Genomic DNA, 17,311 nt, shown 5'->3' on the forward strand with positions numbered 1-17,311 from the left:
AAATAGAAATAAATATTCATCTCATATTTAGCTACGAGATTCTTATTTAAAATCTGGATGCAAACTATTGTCTTTTTGTTATCGTTTAATAAGTCATGTGCTGATAATGATCAGTCGTAACATTGAAAACGTTTTTGGCTACATAAATGTCAAGACCTTTTGTATTCGTTTACATTTTATTACATTAAAACCAAGAAATGTTGAATTTATCTGGAAGTTTATCTAACAGAGCAACACAAAGAAAACAGATGCATAGCTTATAAATTCTAAATTAAAACTCTAAAAATGTGGCATGTCTTTGCGTTTACCCCCCTTTTACTCTCATACACCTAAATGAAATGAAATGGAAAAGTCACAGAACGAGTAAATAAAGTCTAAATATGGGTACATGATGGACATGGACAGCAAAGATACTCAGGTAAGCAAGACTCAATTGTTTAAACAATATTTAGTTGGTATTAAGGAGCCTAAACCTTGCTAAAACATATCATTCCACAACACTGCACCTCTCTCCACCAGCAGTAGCCAAACATAGTTGTACAACACAGGATGGATTCATGCTTTCATATCATAAATGCCTAATTCCTACTCTACCATCTGAATGTTTCAAGACTTGGACTAGGCTATATAGTTCCCCATTCTTTAGTTGACCAGTGTGAGCTGCAGTGTGCGTTTCCTGTTCTCGGTTGACAGGGTAGACATCCGGGTGGCCACTGTGTTTCAAAGTTTGACGTGTTTTGCGCTTAGTGCTGCCGGCGCCTTTCTGGGACCATTTCGAACCGGTCAATAAGTAATCGCCTTTCCCCCTTACTCTGATGCCATGCTTGAATTAAAGCAAATTGTCTTCACGTCCAGGTGCCAAACTGCGTTGACTGGCTGATGTGCCGTTTGTGTTTACCAAAAAGCAACTGAACAGGTGTACCTAATAAAGTGGCCAGTGAATTAACACCCGCTCAAGCGACACGGCGTCCCGAGGGGAGAGCTGCAGAGAGGCAAGACGAGTAGGCAGAGCTACACGGTGCAGCACTGGGATGAGCCAGTCTTGTGTAAGAACAGCAAGGTGACTGCTCCGTTTTGTCTGTTAGCACCACTAAACTCTACTTAAACCACAAGACGTAAAAACACCCAAAAAACACTCAAGATTTTATGGACGCAGAGTGTAGGCACACGCACACTAATACGAGTGTGAGTGGGTGTAACAGCAAGCTACTCAAAGGCATACACCCAGCTTGTCCAGCCACACATGTGAATAAAACATATATTTACATGGGGAAAAGGGGAGTTGGGGGGGATGAAGAGGAAACAAAGAAAAATGACGACTTCAACTCTCAAGATAAAAATATCTCACATCTGAAGATATACCATTATGGTAACACAGGGGTAAAAAAAAGACTGAGGATAAAGAGAGATGAGAGCAAGTGAGGACACTTGTGTCCCATGTTTTCCTGCAGGCACACACCATTGGTCCACTAATCTGTCAGTCTGAGCACAATTAGTATAGTCATGAGAGAGAAGGGGAGAGTTGTGGTGTTGGGAGACTAAAACGAACCAGAGGAGACGGGGAGTGGAGAGGGGCTTGGCAGGACCTGTCACAGTTCATCAGTGCAGTGGTACATTGCATCTGGCCTGCATACTACTAAACACCACACACACACATACACATAAATGGACTTGCTTGCAGAATAAACCGTCTAACAGAGCACACACACACACACATCCAGCCAAAAACAACTGGCACAAGAATCCCTGAAGACATCCAAACAAATCTGCATATATTCATAAACAGTATATTAACAAAATTCTCATTTTTAATTCTCTGAGCCATTTTATTTATTTATTTATTTTTTTGTTTCGTTTCACCCCATTTATTAGCTAGAACGCACACATCTGAAATGTCTTTATAAACACAGAAACTGTACAGCTTGTCTGCTGAGCCCATCTTTGCGTATGGTCTGACGCCAATTTTCAAGATGTTTCCTGACAAAGCCTAACCAAGCTTAAACAGCCACGTCTCCGTGTGTCTTTGTGCGTGTGTGTGTGTGTGAAAACCGCGCTTCAAACCGTAACAATGTCTTTACGTCCATCTGCTGCACTGTAAGGGAGAAACTGCCTCGCTCATGACAATGTTAGCCAACATGATGTCGGTGCGTGAAGCGCCTGTGGCTGAAAGATACCTGCTGTGACCTCCTCTTGTCTTGACCTTAAGATGAGAGTCACCCCCACGGCTGAAAAGCCAACAAAAACACAGCTATTACAACCTGACACTCACAAGGCCCAGCCCTCAGCTTCCGGCTAAACACGCCGCGCGTTTTCGTCTCTCTGCGGATACTTTGCGGATGATTTGGAGATGCTTTACAATTATTTTATTGGCTATCAAAACCACTCATGCAGCAGTAATAAAAGGAAGATTACGCTGTCCACCATGGCCTCCGGTAACTGAAGGAGAAACATTACATCTGCATCTGTATAGGTGAGCGGACAGGGCATGAAATTAAGCTCGTATCCAGCAACGGCTTACTTAATTTAGTGGCCAGGCACAGACCCCACTGCGAAATGACACCGGACAAAAACTGCCTTTTGCTTGAATGCAAAAAAGGGTGCTCTGTTAAAGTTGCCAACATTTTGTCATGTTAAGGCTTCAAACTTCAAAGTTTTTATTTGAATTTCCCGTCTTCCTGCAACAGCAACTGTTTGTACTGGATTTTATCTGGGACGTCAGAGTAGAGGGGGACTGGATGGAACAGCCTGTCAAGCTTTTCAGATTAAAACGAGAACGCTACCATGTACCATTTTGCTTCTGCACCACAATGATGTGTTGCTTTGCAATAATCCCACAACAAAGAAAATAATAGCCGTGATATAAAACGGACCAAAAAAATGCGAAATGGTATGAAAACTTTTGCAAGGCACTGTATTTTGCTCGATTAAAAGAAATTTCAGGAAAGCTCCAGTTAAAAGGTCTCATCTGCAAACCTATCATAACTCTGCACTGCTGCCATAGCGACAACACTCAAAGCTGAGCCAACAGCAGTACAGACAGGCAGGGAGCTCTTTAGCTCAGACAAAAATAACTAGCTAACAAACAACACCAGCAGTAGCACCATGTACAACCCTTGTTAAAAAAAAACAACACTAAAGGCTGCAACATTTTATGCACAATGTAAGATCTAAAAAGGGAACACATCTGCAGTCATAACAGTGACTAAATCAGAATAAATTCACATGTAAACAAAAAACTGCATTCCAGTATGCATCTGTTTGCTTTATCGCTATTTAATCAGATAAAAATGCAATCAGGTGCCTTAATGACCGTCTGCATATTTGGAAATTACATTTTCATTGCAGGATTAGTCTTATTTATATCCGTGCAGCAGTCTGATGAAACAAAGCCACACGAATAAATATGCATGAGGTGAAATAATAGCAGAACACAAGTGTTCCAGTGTCACAGCAATACAATACACACATCAGATTCACATCTGGGCTCCCCTCTCCGGAGCTCCCTGCAACATACGACAGTGTAATGAAGCACAAAACACATACTGCTGAAGCATCTGGCGCAGGAAAAGACGGAGTGACAGACAGCATAAAGAGAAACACTGAGAACTGGAAAAATGGAACACAACATGCAAAAGGGAGAAAAAAAAAATGAAAGAAAATGGAAAATTAAATCTGGAAAGGTAGAAAAGTAGAATTCAAAATTAAAACTAGGACAGAAGAGTTATGAGGACAAGCGGTGAGCTCGGAGGAATAAGAGAGAAAGACTAAACAGGGAGAATTTTTTTTTTTTTTTTTACCCAAAAGCTTGTGACAACCACAAAGAGAAAGAATTAACACAGAAAAGGGACAGTGGTGCAGGTCAACATCCTAACCGCAGTGTGCATCCCCTGGGAGAAAGGATGGGAGAAAGTGACAGTGAAGAAGAGAGAAGAGAAAAACAGATGAAAGGCAAGGGAAGATACAAAGCAGCATCTTAATGATTAGAGGCACTAACAATGGCAGTGAAAAAAGCAAGAAGGAAGGAGTAGTAATGAGGGCGGGATATAAAAACCAAAAGGGCAACAATAAAAAATTAAAAAAATCTGGAGGGAATAAACAATGAAAAGGAAACAACACAGAATAGGAGGAGGAAGTTAAAAACAATTAAAATACACACACACAAAACAAGAGTTCTGACAGATGTTGTGCAAGCTGACTTTTACAACAGGAGCGGTAGAAACGAGAAGCATGACTTCCTCATTAATTAATACCACACTAAACATAGCATCAACTGATTCTAAATATGCGTAACATTTGCACCTTTTTTCCAGGTGCCGCTGATCGCTTTCCAAGTAAACATGCTGCTAATGAAGTCTCTAAGACAAAAAGGGATTCAAAGATTTTACTCTAAAGTCTTGACAGAAGCTCAGTTCGAAGGGGAAATAATACAAAAAATAAAAAAATAGACGGATGATCAAGAGACATCCCACACAGTAGACATCTGTGTCTCGACATCACTGCATAGACGCAGCTTTTTCCATCCGTGTCAATAAATATGCATTCCCCAGCGTCACATGGTCAGTGGTATGGGCCCGTGTACGAGTGTTTTCACAGTCCAGAGCGGATTCGAAGGAAAGATGTAGAGTGTGGTAGGAAAGAAAAAAAATCGATTAGCCTCACTCTCTGCAGTGCTGCAACCACTGGGTGTGTGCAAGTGTTTTACTGTGTTTGCATGTGTCCCAACTTAGGGTGCCACCAAGTGGTCAAAATTAATATCAATTATTTGTAGATGGAGGATCTCCACATCAAAGAAAGGGGGAAATCGAGAGAGAAAAGGTTCTGAATGAGGATATTATTGACTGTGTATTAAAAAGTGGAAAGCATCAAGTCAGTGTGAGTATAGGTGATCATATGTACAGTCTGACAGGTTTCTCTGTACCTCTCCCTCGTTCCTCGGGGGGCGAATGCTGGACAGATGGATGGTTTTGTATTCTCCAGAGTTGAGCTTGACCACCAGGGCGTCAGCATTGACCACCTGCATCACCTGCAATGACAAAAGGCAATACTTGTCAAAACAAACTCAGGATGCCGTATTAGCAGCCAAGTCTGAGAAGCACCAATAAGAACCTAAGAAAGTATTAAAAAAAAAAACTGCTTCATCTCAAATACATTTACACACTCTTTGGGGTCATCACAGGCCTGCATTGAAGGGAAGTGGAGGAGCGCAAACACAAGCAGTGCATTCTGCTGAGTGAGTGAGCGAGCGAGTGAGAAGATAGTCTGAAAGACACATGGGAAGTGAAGGAGCACGAAAAGGATAAATGGAGAGGAAGAGATTCAGTCCGAAGTAGGAGGAGGACAACAGTGTGGCTGGATCGTGAGCAGAAGGCACCGAAAGTGAGTTAAGATGGAGTGAAGTCCTGACTGACTAAGTGAGCTAAGGCCTCCCAGCAGGGCAGCGAGGTTTAGAGGACAGGACGAGGACGTTCGCCTATCTAGGGGATTGGAAGCAGGGAGGGTTGATGAGGAGACAGAGTGGAAGAGAAAAAACGGCTTAAAAAGAAACAAACATCCTCTGGAAGGCGGACAGGCAAGAGTAACCATGGTGCCTTACAAAAGTATTCATAGTCTTTGGACTTATTCACATTTAGTTGCATTACAACATCAAATTTACCCATTTTACAGGGATTTTCTAGAAAAATGAACTAGATTAACTAGAAAAAAGAATCACAGTGGACAGGAAGATGTTCATCACTTTACAGGAACACTTTTCTTTACTCTGGTTGTTGTCTGACCCAGTCTGAAATCTTCTTAACAGCTCAGGTGGAACCTGGGTACTAGTTAGGTCATTTGTAGGGACAATAGACTCCATTCCATTACAATAAGCCTCAAACAGGGAATCAGAAATAGGTTCAATTAACAAATGTTAGAAACCAGGGTGTCTACAAATTTCAGCAAATCAAATTTAAGGGTTTTTCAGTGCGACCTGGAATTAAATGCAAGAGCAAAAAACCTATAAATACAAGGGATGATTGGAGGATCTTGCTGAATTATGACTTGGCAAAAGAAGCGAGCCAGTGGCAAAAAACATGATAAATGCAGAAAAGCTGTCTAGCTAGTTCGCAAGAATATATTAGTAGCTAGTTAGCGGAAGAAGGAAGAAGTGTGAGTGCAACTCAAACTTTTGACAGAATATACCTTTGAGAAATGTATTAATATACTTTTTTTTATTTAATAAATTATAAGGCCTTAATTTTAACTATATGAATGCAAGACTTTAAAACTTAAGGAAATGCAGACACCCTATAAACTATATTGGGGGTAAGAAAAAAAGATTTCCAACTCAACCCACTCTATAAATGTGCTTTTTCATGTAACAAGACAGATTGGGGGTGCAATGTGATTGAGATGGAAACGGCATCCAAACCCTGAGCCTTTAAGTAGGCCACTTGCTGGAGACTGCGAAATCAATCGCTCTACACATGTTGCCACCCACTCCTCCTTTAAATGGCCTCACTCATCATCAGCCTAACTGCAGCTCAAGAGTAGGTTGCGCTCAGGTTAAAGTCCGCAAATTGAAAGATGCAGCTTTGAGCCATGCGTCGACTGGAGTTCGGGCCATGTGGTTGGTTGTGGGTGTCTGTGTGTGTGTGTGAGTGTGAGTGTGGCTGTGGTAGTAGTGCTAAATTAAAAAGACTATGTATGAAAGAGAAAAAAAGTTAAGGTTCTTCAACACAAATTTCAGACACGGATCCAGGTGTGTCAGGCTCATCAAGAAATTCATTATTCTGCAGAAGCAAATAAGACCGCCTTTGCATTTGCCACCAGAGAACAGAAATTAGACCAACCCACATGCTAAATAGGCTGCCCACAACAGCAGCCAAAATACATCATACACTAATCACTGAACTGAGTGGGAGAGATCCAGAGACACAGGGAGCAGAAGGGAGAGAGACTGGGAAGGGGGAGAGGAGGTGCAATGAGTAAATGCAAGGGTTGGGGGGGTGGCATGCGAATCACACAGCGACACACACACCAGCCTCACACTGTAACAAGGTCATTTTGAGGCCTGCCCAAGCAAGCAAAGTCCAAGAGAGAGAATGTGGCAGGAACAGAATAAAAACGGTTTAGCTTTTACTGCCTAATTATCGGTCCGAGAGCGCGAGATGAGAGACTCGAAATAGGAAGCTGCTGGGGTGGACCGGGGGGTGGAGAGTCTGTGGAGGGGGGGTGACAAATCAACACGCACGGGAAGACCGAGTGAGCCAGGGAGATGGCGTGTAATCTCAGTGCAAATATCACAGGCACAGAGACAGAGGAAAAGATGGTGAATAGATAGGAAAATGGAGCAGAAAGTTGTTGCCATGAGGGCCGAGAAGACAAATAGGCTGGCAGCATGACTCACTTGTCTAATCTGATGCTAGAGGTGGAGATCTACTGCCACCCTCTGCCAGAGGAGGACATGACAACTGCAGCAGCCAGGATCAGTCACTGCGCAGGAGGGATCTTGGCGACTGTCAGGGAAATGTGTTGGTTGACACCTGAATCTATTAGGTTAGTTTTTACTCCGGGGGGGGAAGTGAAGGCCTAGCCAGGACTCGCTCATTACTCAAGTCATATCACCTTATCTGAAAGAAACAACTATGCTTTGAGTTTCTGTGTTGCTGCCAGTGGACATGGTTTTGTCAGCCCGATTACAGGGCTGCACATCAACTCGGATTGTTTCCAAGGGCGTAATGAGGACTTCAGTGTAGTCGCCGGGCAGAGGGGAACAAAAGAGTGGCTAACAAAACTGTGGGTAAATTCTGGAGAGGGGAAAAAAAACAGAACTCTATATAATGTTTGAAAAACTGATTTTCCCAGAATTTCTTTAAAGAGGCAGCTATAAACCCCACTAACCAGGTACGTCCACCCTAAGTCACATCCTGAATGAAACAAATCATCAAAAGGTTCTGAGACCAACTTCTCAGGTGGACCTGGACTTTTGTTTGGCCATCTGGTTTTACGAATATCTTGTGATGTTTGTAAAATTGATCAGGCATTGGGTATGGAGCATACAAACATGGAACGAAGCAAGGAAGGAAGGAAGAAAGAAACGGATGGATTTATGGTCCAAAGGGTTAATAGAGGGATAAATGGATGCAGTGATGCAAAAACAGATGGATACACCTGTAAAAGGACTGATGGGTAAAGAAATGGATAATTCAAGATGAACAGGAGGTGGAAAGCTTGGAGAAAAGGGTAGATACAAGAGAAAGGTAACCATTTTTCTTACTTGTCCAGATCTGTATAACTGTAATCCAATCCAATGCTGTGTAAGAGCTCAGAGGGACAACATTCTTATTTACACAATTTAATTCACCTGCAAACTGGCCAAACCAGGCCTGAAAAATCACTATGTAATATATGGTTAAACCTCTGAAGGCAAAATGAATGTTGGTTTTTCAATACATTTTGCTGTAAATTGTGGTAAAACATGATTAAATTTATCCATACAACTCAGCTTCTGCCTTCCATGAATGTGACACAGATGTCAGTCGTAGTAGGTGTTAAATTGCAGAACAGAGTGCAGCTAATGCACTCAACAAAAGTCCTCCTGTTCAATTCAATTCGGCCGACTCAAGTCTACCGACAGATTACAAGTAATCCAAATGGATCCTAGTCATCAAAGAAGAAACATTTAAGTTCAATTAAGTAAAGTTTTATTTTATTTCACATTTGTTCCTCGGTGGGCTGTGCTTTTACTCTGGCTGCAGAAAAAAAAAAAAAAAAAACCTGGGGCTTTGCTGAGATCACCACTTGGATTCTGGATAAGTCAGCAACAGAAAACACATGGAGGCCAGTGATGGAGAGGGCACAACAGACTGGAACGGACAGCTAATTACATGTCCAACTGGAACCTCCAAAACTTTTTACAATCAAGCCACCATGGTTCGTGAATCAGGGTCATATTCTGGACCAAACATAAGGCTGACCTACTTGCAGCAGGAACATACTTCTATTGATGGTAAAAGAAAAAAAATGTCAGGACTGGGGTTAAGAATCAACATCAGGTTACTAAATCGTGCAAATCACAACTTCGTCTCAGTCTTCCCCGTTATCCTTCTATCATTATGAGGTTGGTGATCCAAAAGTTCCTAATAAGTTAAAACTTATCGAAATGCATTTTTTTTTTTAATCTAGTGGATAATTTTTGCATTGGAAATGCATTATTTTTGCCTCCATCCAGATTTTTTTTATACAACTGACAATTTGTTTTAAAATGAGAAAAAACAAGCTAACCCACACATCATTGTGCAGGTCAGCAATTACCTGGGGAGAACAAGACAACAGCCTACATCTGTATCCTCAAGCCAGAAAAGACAAAACAGATGACAAGGTCAAAAAAAAAAAAAGAAAGAAAAATCATCAGCTAGAGAGACTCGTGGGAATCAGACCCTCTGCGCTTCTTCATCTATCCGTCACTCAGGCAATAAGAAGCGAAAAGTTGAGTGGACGTGGATAAAGGAGGACTGGATGATGACGGGATTGATGGATAGACGTGTCCTTCTGAGAGTCCTTACACTGCAGGATTATCTAGCGACAAATGCCACTGGGGTGAATATAGTGCAGTAATAACATGCCTGAGTAATCCTATGCCCATCGATCGGGCACTTAGTTTTTCGACGGATTTATCAGTGGTGATATTTTGAATGACAACTGTCAGCCGCAGAGTTATAAACAAAGATAGACGTTTACAGTTAAAGGTTTCTCAGCTTGCAGACAAAAACTTTGAAAGCCATCAAGACCGCATGTCTAAAGAACACCAGTGCCTCTTGTTGATGTAAACACCAAAATGACCAGTCCATCCCACACCAGCATCAAACCCCTTTTATGGGATCATTTTAAGACATAAAGCAGCCCACACAAAGGATGGAAATGTTTTATTCATTTCAAATAAGAGAAAAAAATAAACACTGTCCATGTTTTGTGGATTTCTTCTGTGTGTGCAGTTTATTAAAACCCTTCTGCAAGCAGATTGCTTAAGCAACACCTTTTATGTAACCCTCTGGCTGGCTATGAATTTTTCAGGGTCTTAAAAAGTTTAGGGTACAGAGGGAGGGGAACACAGACCAAATGCAGGCTTTAGGAAGAAAAAAAATGCTTTTTTATCCCCCCTCCCTTCAACTTTCCTTATATATTCTGAACAAAATGAGGTCTGAGTTTCAACTTATAAAAATGTTTACAGAAGGGACCGAGTTCACGCTGATGATTTGCAGCTACAGTTGCTAAACTACATTAAAGTGACAAGTCTGAAAAGATAACTTGTCATCTCCGGGAGATGATCGCATCAGGCCACAGCACCAAAACAGATCAAGCAGTCAGTCTTCCCAGGTTTGAATCCATAAGTTAGGACAACGAGAGGGAACTGCATCCATCTGTAGTTGATATTAAGAACCTTTCTTTGTGCCCAAGGCTGTGTCTATAACACCCAAAGCCATTATCTCTGAATTTTTGGCTTTTGAGGTCACACTGCGATGCTGTTACAGATACATAATTGACATAAGGACCATTTGCCCCGAAAAATAGCTTCGAGGGCTGCCGCGTTTTTCTTCATATTCAGCATGATGATAGTGCTATTGTTTCGCCTCACAATGTTCCTACCCTGAATATATTTACTAAACATCTTACCGTTCTCCATATGCTTACAATTAAAATCGCTGAAAAGTTTATTTTCTCAGTAATTCATTTTTGAAATCCGCCAGTAGTGCTGTGAAAGACGTTGCAAAAAAAAACATCACTAATATTACTATGTGCAAAACTGACATCACAAAGGATTTTGTGGAATTCAATATCTGTTGCTGGTTTTATTCCAGGTGTGATGTTTTCTCACGGCAGTGAATGTCAAAACATGACACAGAGGATATTGTTCAAGACGCAAAACGTCAAAAAATGTCAGAACCGGTACTTAGCGTCACCGTTACGATTTCCTAATATCAAGGAGTGGGAAGGAATAGTGAAATTTATTTGTTGAATTTAATTACTGATGTTCAAATTTATTTGATTTTTTTTATTTTTTATTATTGTGACAAAAGGCAACATTTGTTGTAACCCAGAGCTATATAACTAAATTAACTGGAACTTATTTATTGAAGCGTATCTGTGGGGGAGTTTTATTGGTAACAAGTTAATACAAAATGGGAAAATGCTAAAGATTAAAATCTATAAAGTGCCAGAAAACGCTAATAAGGTTGTGGCACTTTAGGATCTTACCTTGGCAACAAACTGTCTGTCCTTCTGGTCCAAGTTGGCTGTAGGTGCCACATAATCTTTCCAGATGCGGACTTTGCGCTCTTTAGCAGACCTAGCATAAAAAAACATAAATAAATACATTTTAGTCAGATAGTAAAAAAAAAAAAATCAAAGGATTAATGGAGAGCAATCTGTGAGGAGAACTAATAATAAAACTAGCATAATCCTAGCACAACTGAAACTGTGTATAACTGCAACAGTTGACTTTTTTAATTATAAACTAACGGGGGTAGGGGGGGTTCCCCAGGGCTGAACAGTGGCGCAGCTGGTAGCACTGATGCCTTGCAATCCTCCTTAGGTGTGTGTGTGTGTGTGCATGGTTGTTTGTCCTGTTTGTCTCTGTGTTGCCCTGCGATACACTGGCTTCTAAAAGTCTACACAATCCTGTTCAAATTCTTCGTTTCTGTGAAGAACGGGACCACAAGCAGCATTAAAACTCTTCCCAACTTCAGTGACTTTTATCCCGTACAACTCGGTTTAAAAACACATATGCTTGAGGACATGTCAAAAATATCAATCTGCAATAACCAGACTGCATAAACATTAGAAAAAAATACCATTTTATGTACTTTTGGATCCAATTTCAACATTTTGTCTTCTTGTACACAAACCAAGCATCAACTATAGGGAATCTGATGAACTGAATATAAAGTCCAGCTGTTCTGGTTGGAGTAACCTCCCATCACTTACTTAAATTAACAGTTTGCTTAGGAACAAAAGGACCTCAATGCGTAAAGATGTAAAAAAAAAAAAAGAAAAAAAGAAAAAAAAGAAAACTGCCAATAAAAAAAAAGGCCGATATTGGTCAGGGAGGCTGGCAGCTAAAAAGCTGAAGATAAAAATTGATCTCAGTGAATCTAAGCATAATAAAACTACCTGTCATTTTGTTTTATATTGTCTTTTTTTGTTTGTTTTGTTTTGTTTTTTTACTTGAGTATTTCAAATAGAAAATGTTTTACAGGTTTTTGTTTTTTTTGTTTTGTTTTTGCTCAGTATCAGAATCACAATAAAACCAAACATGAAGTCTAAAACGTCCCCACCGTTCAGCAGCTCTGAGTTTCTCAGGTCCCTGGGTGTAAACCGCCATGGACCAATCCACGCAGCGAGCAAAGCCCTCCTTCAGCAGGAGCTCTGTGATGTTGCCATTCTGAGACGGAGAAAGATCCACAGATAAACACACAACAAGACAGAAGGCCTAGTTTTCTACCAGTGTCAACACTGAGGCCTGATTTGCGCTAGGTGTTACCGGGTGCAGGATGGTTCCCAGTATGATCTGGTTGTGACAGCTCTCCAGAATGATCTGAACGTCTCGCTGCAGAAGCCGGGACTCGGTGAAGAATTTGGCCTCTGCTGCAAACGGCTCCGGTGTTTCTGTTCCATCTGCTTCCCTTTTGAACGTGGGACACTGCAGTCGCACCAGAAACAACAGTCAAGTATGTCAAATTACATCCTTTACGTACAATTACCATTTACAAGTAAAGGAGCATTTTGTACATACAGGGAGCATAAACAAATTGTTGTGCTTGTCCAATATCCTGACAGATGTAGCTGTAATATTAAATCTTTTGTTGAAAGCAGCACAAAAACAGACACATGAATGAAATGCTCGTTGAGCAGACAAGCTTTTATGCGTTGAGACAAAGAACACCTTAAAATAGATTTAATATCCTCAAGTACAAGATGAGAAAGATTAGTTATCCTGAGTGGTCTACTGGCAAGGCTAGACTGGGTGAAAGAGACGGATGGGGAATTGAGTTGCACAGATATGACACTAGCGGATCAGTCAAAGCAAAGCAGACGAGGAGGAGCATAAGAAAAAGTGCCGTTACTCCTCATGTCATGATTAGTCTGGCAATTATTCAGTCATTTAAAAAACTAAAATAAGGAAAGTAGTATTGAAAAATCCTAAAGTCCATCCAACGCTACTTACCTTCACACCAGACAGCATAACGGTGACCAGATAGTAGTCTGGGAGCAGCAAGGCACGAACAACGCTGCCGTCTCGCACGTGCTCAATGATGGCTGAGGGGAAGAAATGGGTGAACAAGACAAGGGAAGAAAAAAATATCCTGGTAAGTTCAGCTTTTTAATGGACATTATATTTCAGAAATAGATCATTATCATCCTGTCAGACAGTATACAGTTGCTGCTAAACAAAAACAGATTTTTATCAAATATGACTGGAAGGTGTTAGATGAGCCTGAAGTTGCCATCTGATGGACACACAAAAGAAAAGTAACATTTCACATAGCCCTAAACGCACCACTCCCATTTTTATATTTGGTGGTGGCAGCATTACGATATTAGGATTATTTTTTTTGTAGTTGATGGCAAGATGAATGCAGCTAAACAAAGGGAAATTTCTACAGTGGTTACCATCGAGGCAAATCTGACTAAAAGTCAGGACCTGAATCTAAGGAAGAAACAAGGTTCAAAAAAGAAGAACCAACATTCCCAAATAATGTAATTAAAGTTTGAGACATTCTGCAAAAACTGAAAGCAATTTCAGTCTCTTTACAAGCAAAGCCAGTAGAAACACACAGCTGCAGCTGCAGATAAATGCGGTTCTACAAACAACTGACTCAGCTGGACAGGACGCAAATGCATATTAGTTATTATGTTGGCCAATCAAAATAAATACCATCCAAACAGAATATACTGAGGTCTGTGCTATGAAAGAGCTCAAAGGATATGAACACGTCAGCAAAAAAAAAAAAAAAAAAAAGGCGCTCATAATTATTAATGAGTTTAGAAATGTTTGCATGGATTTCAAAACTTCTTTAGCTAACTCTGGGAATGTTGAGGCAACTATTTAAATTAGTATTCCTTACACGGATCAAGATTTTGAGATGGACTTTTTCCGCGGGTATTTCAGGTTTCTGCCGCGGCGTCCGCCCGCGCTGGATAATTCCATCTGATCTCAAAATGACCCTGAATTTCACGAGAACGAACGGCAACAAGAGATGAAAGGAGAAGAAAAGCCATCAGCTGCTCGTTTCCTCCATTCAATTAAAGAGTTGTGAAATGAGCTGAGTCGCCGTTCCCAGCAATCGTCTGGAAATAAATCGAGTGGAGCGTTGCACCTCGAGCGGGCTGGAGATGAGAATTAAAGGATGGCCTTGTGAAGTGTAGCAGGGCCGAATGTCTTACAAGAAAGATGCGATCCTGACAATCTTTACAGACAAAAAAAAAAAAAAAGAATATTTAATGTGTGTTTATGCACCAACTTCCTTTGCCTTGTTTGTTGTTTTACAAGAATGATCCAAGCCTTTGTCAGAACTCCTTACCGTTGATGGGCTTCTGGTGCAAGGAGTCCACAATGTTGCGGGGATTCTCGATGGTGTACTTGAGGTCGCGGATAGTGTGTGTGCCGCCCCCCTCGCTCCACATGCCTTTCTTGGACGCCTTTGATTGGTCCTCCAGTTCACAGAGTCTCGCCTGCTCAGGACTGGAAAGGAAAACAAGAAAGGAACGCAAAAACATCTTAATTATTCACACAATGGCTGTATAGAATTTGAATGTTTGCAACGGATGCTTGCGTGCGATGTGGACAGGCTTCTTAAATCCAATTAACGTCAAATCTCCAAAGAGACTGTAGAACAACTGCTGGCGAACCTTTAATATTCAAACTTATAAAAAAATAAATTAATTAATTAAACTTTTGCCAGCTTAGAAACTAAACACAAAGCAAGATCATTCTAGAGTATGAAGATAATTGCCTAATAAAAATCAAAAACTGATGAGCAACTGCCTAAAAACACAAGGTATCTGAGCACTTAGGGACGAGACAACACCAGCAGCACAAACGCGGCTTCCTGCAAACACCGCAATTAATTCCATGCTGGCTTCCTTAATTGTGCAGCTTAATGCCTTTTCGGGGCTCTTGTAAAGCTTTAATTATTCACAACTTTAAATGGCCAGCAGGCTTTTGCTTTTTCAACCAGCAAAAGCTGCACAACAGTTTCAGCAGTTTGGCGTCGCAAAAACTAAAGACTGCGTTGATGATATTTCATTTGTTTTCTGAAAGTCGTAGTTTGCCTGTGTTTAGTCACAATGAATGGTTCATGTTGAAATTTTTACACTTTTCCAGACTCTGATTTCCCAGAGTTCTCAGTTCAGATGGTCGGACAGACGGGAGGTAAATGGACAAACAAACTGAGGGACAAAACAGACTGAGAAACGGATGCAATGACAAACAGAACGATGATGGATAGATGGACAAAATGACAGAAATAACTTGAAAGATCGATGAAGGAACAACTTTGTAAATATAAAAATATGACTGGACAGACAGATGCATAAGTAATGGACAAACAGATGGAGAAATGGCTAGATGCATGGACTGTCCATTTGTCTCAACAAACAGAAAAAGACACAAATGGATGAAGTGATGATGAATGGACAATACGAGAATAAACAGAAGCACAGTTGAACAGACTGAAGCTAAATGAAGGAATTGAAAAATAAAAAAAACTAATTGATGGACAGGTTGAAGGTGGACAAAGGGAAAAATGATGGACAAATGAATGGTTGAGTGAATGAACACACCAAGACAATGGGATGGGGAATAAAGGTTAGGAAAACAAATATTTTTCATCCTCTTTTCTTTTTATTATCAGGACCTGAAAAAGATTTCGATGCTGTGCTTCAGCTGGGCTTTTGGGCAAATTCCCCAAAACACAGTCAAGTTCTTTCTGCTCACTGCTATGATTTAACAACAAACTTTGAACTGAACTGAGACAGTTTCTTGCTGACTTGGCAGCGATGGTCAAACTTTATGTAAGAACTAAGCTACTTAAATATTTAAAAGCGCCAAACAGGAACAGAAAGCTCCAAAAGATATAGTGAAAGAAATCAGAAAAGTAAAAAAAAAAAAAAAAGGAAGGAAGGAAGGAAGGCGGATTTTGTAAAGTCCTAGCTTAGATGTAGACTATTCAAAATCAGATTTCTTAAATAAAAATTAATAACCTTTTCTGTAGAGACTGATGATAGTAAACATATCTCTTCTTGCAGCTACACCGGCTTCTCGGTCAGCAACTCCCTCCACTACAGTGGCTCAAATCAAACTGATGGTCGACAAGGTGCAGTAGAGAGCAAATCTATTCCAGCAAAGGCCAAGCAGAAATACTTTCCAGTTAAACCATTCTATGGACTCCATCTTTCATCTCCGTATGGCTCCTTTGTGGAACCAAACGCACTTCAGATAAAACATTTTTACCGCTTCCTGTTGTTTTTGTGTTGTTTAAGGAGGCTGTAGGAAGCCATGTTCCCCCCCAAACTGTGCACAAGAGTTCCAGAGTAATTGAACAGTGAGACTTTAATGAAAGCTTTTCAGCCCCTCAGTGTTTATAGCCACCAACTCCTCCTCCTCCGGGGCTCTAGTTAAACAGGAGCAATGGGAGACTGTGTAAAATAAAAGTTGGTAGCCCCGGTAATGTACCTCATTCCTGCATCGGTGAGTGGCGTCTCTATAAACCGACCCATCAAGCCTGATGCCTGGAGTTTTAATTTATCTAAAATTAACATTCTGGGTCCCAAAGGCAACTCAGTAAATCGATTAAAGGTTTTTAAAAATGTCAGCAGTCACAGGAAGTGATCAACTCTAAAAAGCTAAGCTTTTCCAAAGAACACCATTATGGATGTTGTTGGGCCTGTCACGATAACAGATTTAGCTCAACGGTAAGTTGTCACAGTAATTATTGCAATAAACAATAACTGAAACCCTTTTCAAGTTTACACACCAATAATAGCAAAATAATGCAAGTTCACCCTGTGAAAGACTAATAAACTGCAAATTTGCACAGTACATTCAACACTGGAAGACATTTTAAAGATCCAAAATAAAACACGAGCATAAAAAGATCAGAGGAAATAAAAATGCAACAAAAATCATAAATGAAATGGATTAGGAAATCGCTGAAAATAAAACTGCCCTTCAAAAGCTATCAAAACAAAAATTATTGTGCTCATTTCAGTTTATGCGATTAATTGCTTACTGCGACAGGCCTGGATATTTTAGATCCAAGATGGATCAATTGTA

The 17,311-nt window shown here is 40.6% G+C and overlaps 1 protein-coding gene across 1 annotated transcript in view; it reads right to left on the reverse strand.

Annotated features, from left to right (window-relative positions):
• snd1 (staphylococcal nuclease and tudor domain containing 1) overlaps window positions 1-17,311 on the reverse strand; it is a 167,892-nt gene that overhangs the window by 143,704 nt on the left and 6,877 nt on the right. Inside the window, exons 5-10 of the mRNA XM_007564010.2 lie at window positions 14,559-14,719; window positions 13,202-13,293; window positions 12,518-12,676; window positions 12,312-12,418; window positions 11,233-11,323; window positions 4,919-5,023 (exon numbers count right to left, since the gene is read on the reverse strand). Of these exons, the coding sequence (XP_007564072.1) occupies window positions 4,919-5,023; window positions 11,233-11,323; window positions 12,312-12,418; window positions 12,518-12,676; window positions 13,202-13,293; window positions 14,559-14,719 (715 nt within the window). The remainder of the gene's footprint in view (window positions 1-4,918; window positions 5,024-11,232; window positions 11,324-12,311; window positions 12,419-12,517; window positions 12,677-13,201; window positions 13,294-14,558; window positions 14,720-17,311) is intronic.

This window comes from Poecilia formosa, unplaced genomic scaffold (genome assembly GCF_000485575.1).
Source record: "Poecilia formosa unplaced genomic scaffold, Poecilia_formosa-5.1.2 Scaffold154, whole genome shotgun sequence".
NCBI lineage: Eukaryota > Metazoa > Chordata > Actinopteri > Cyprinodontiformes > Poeciliidae > Poecilia > Poecilia formosa.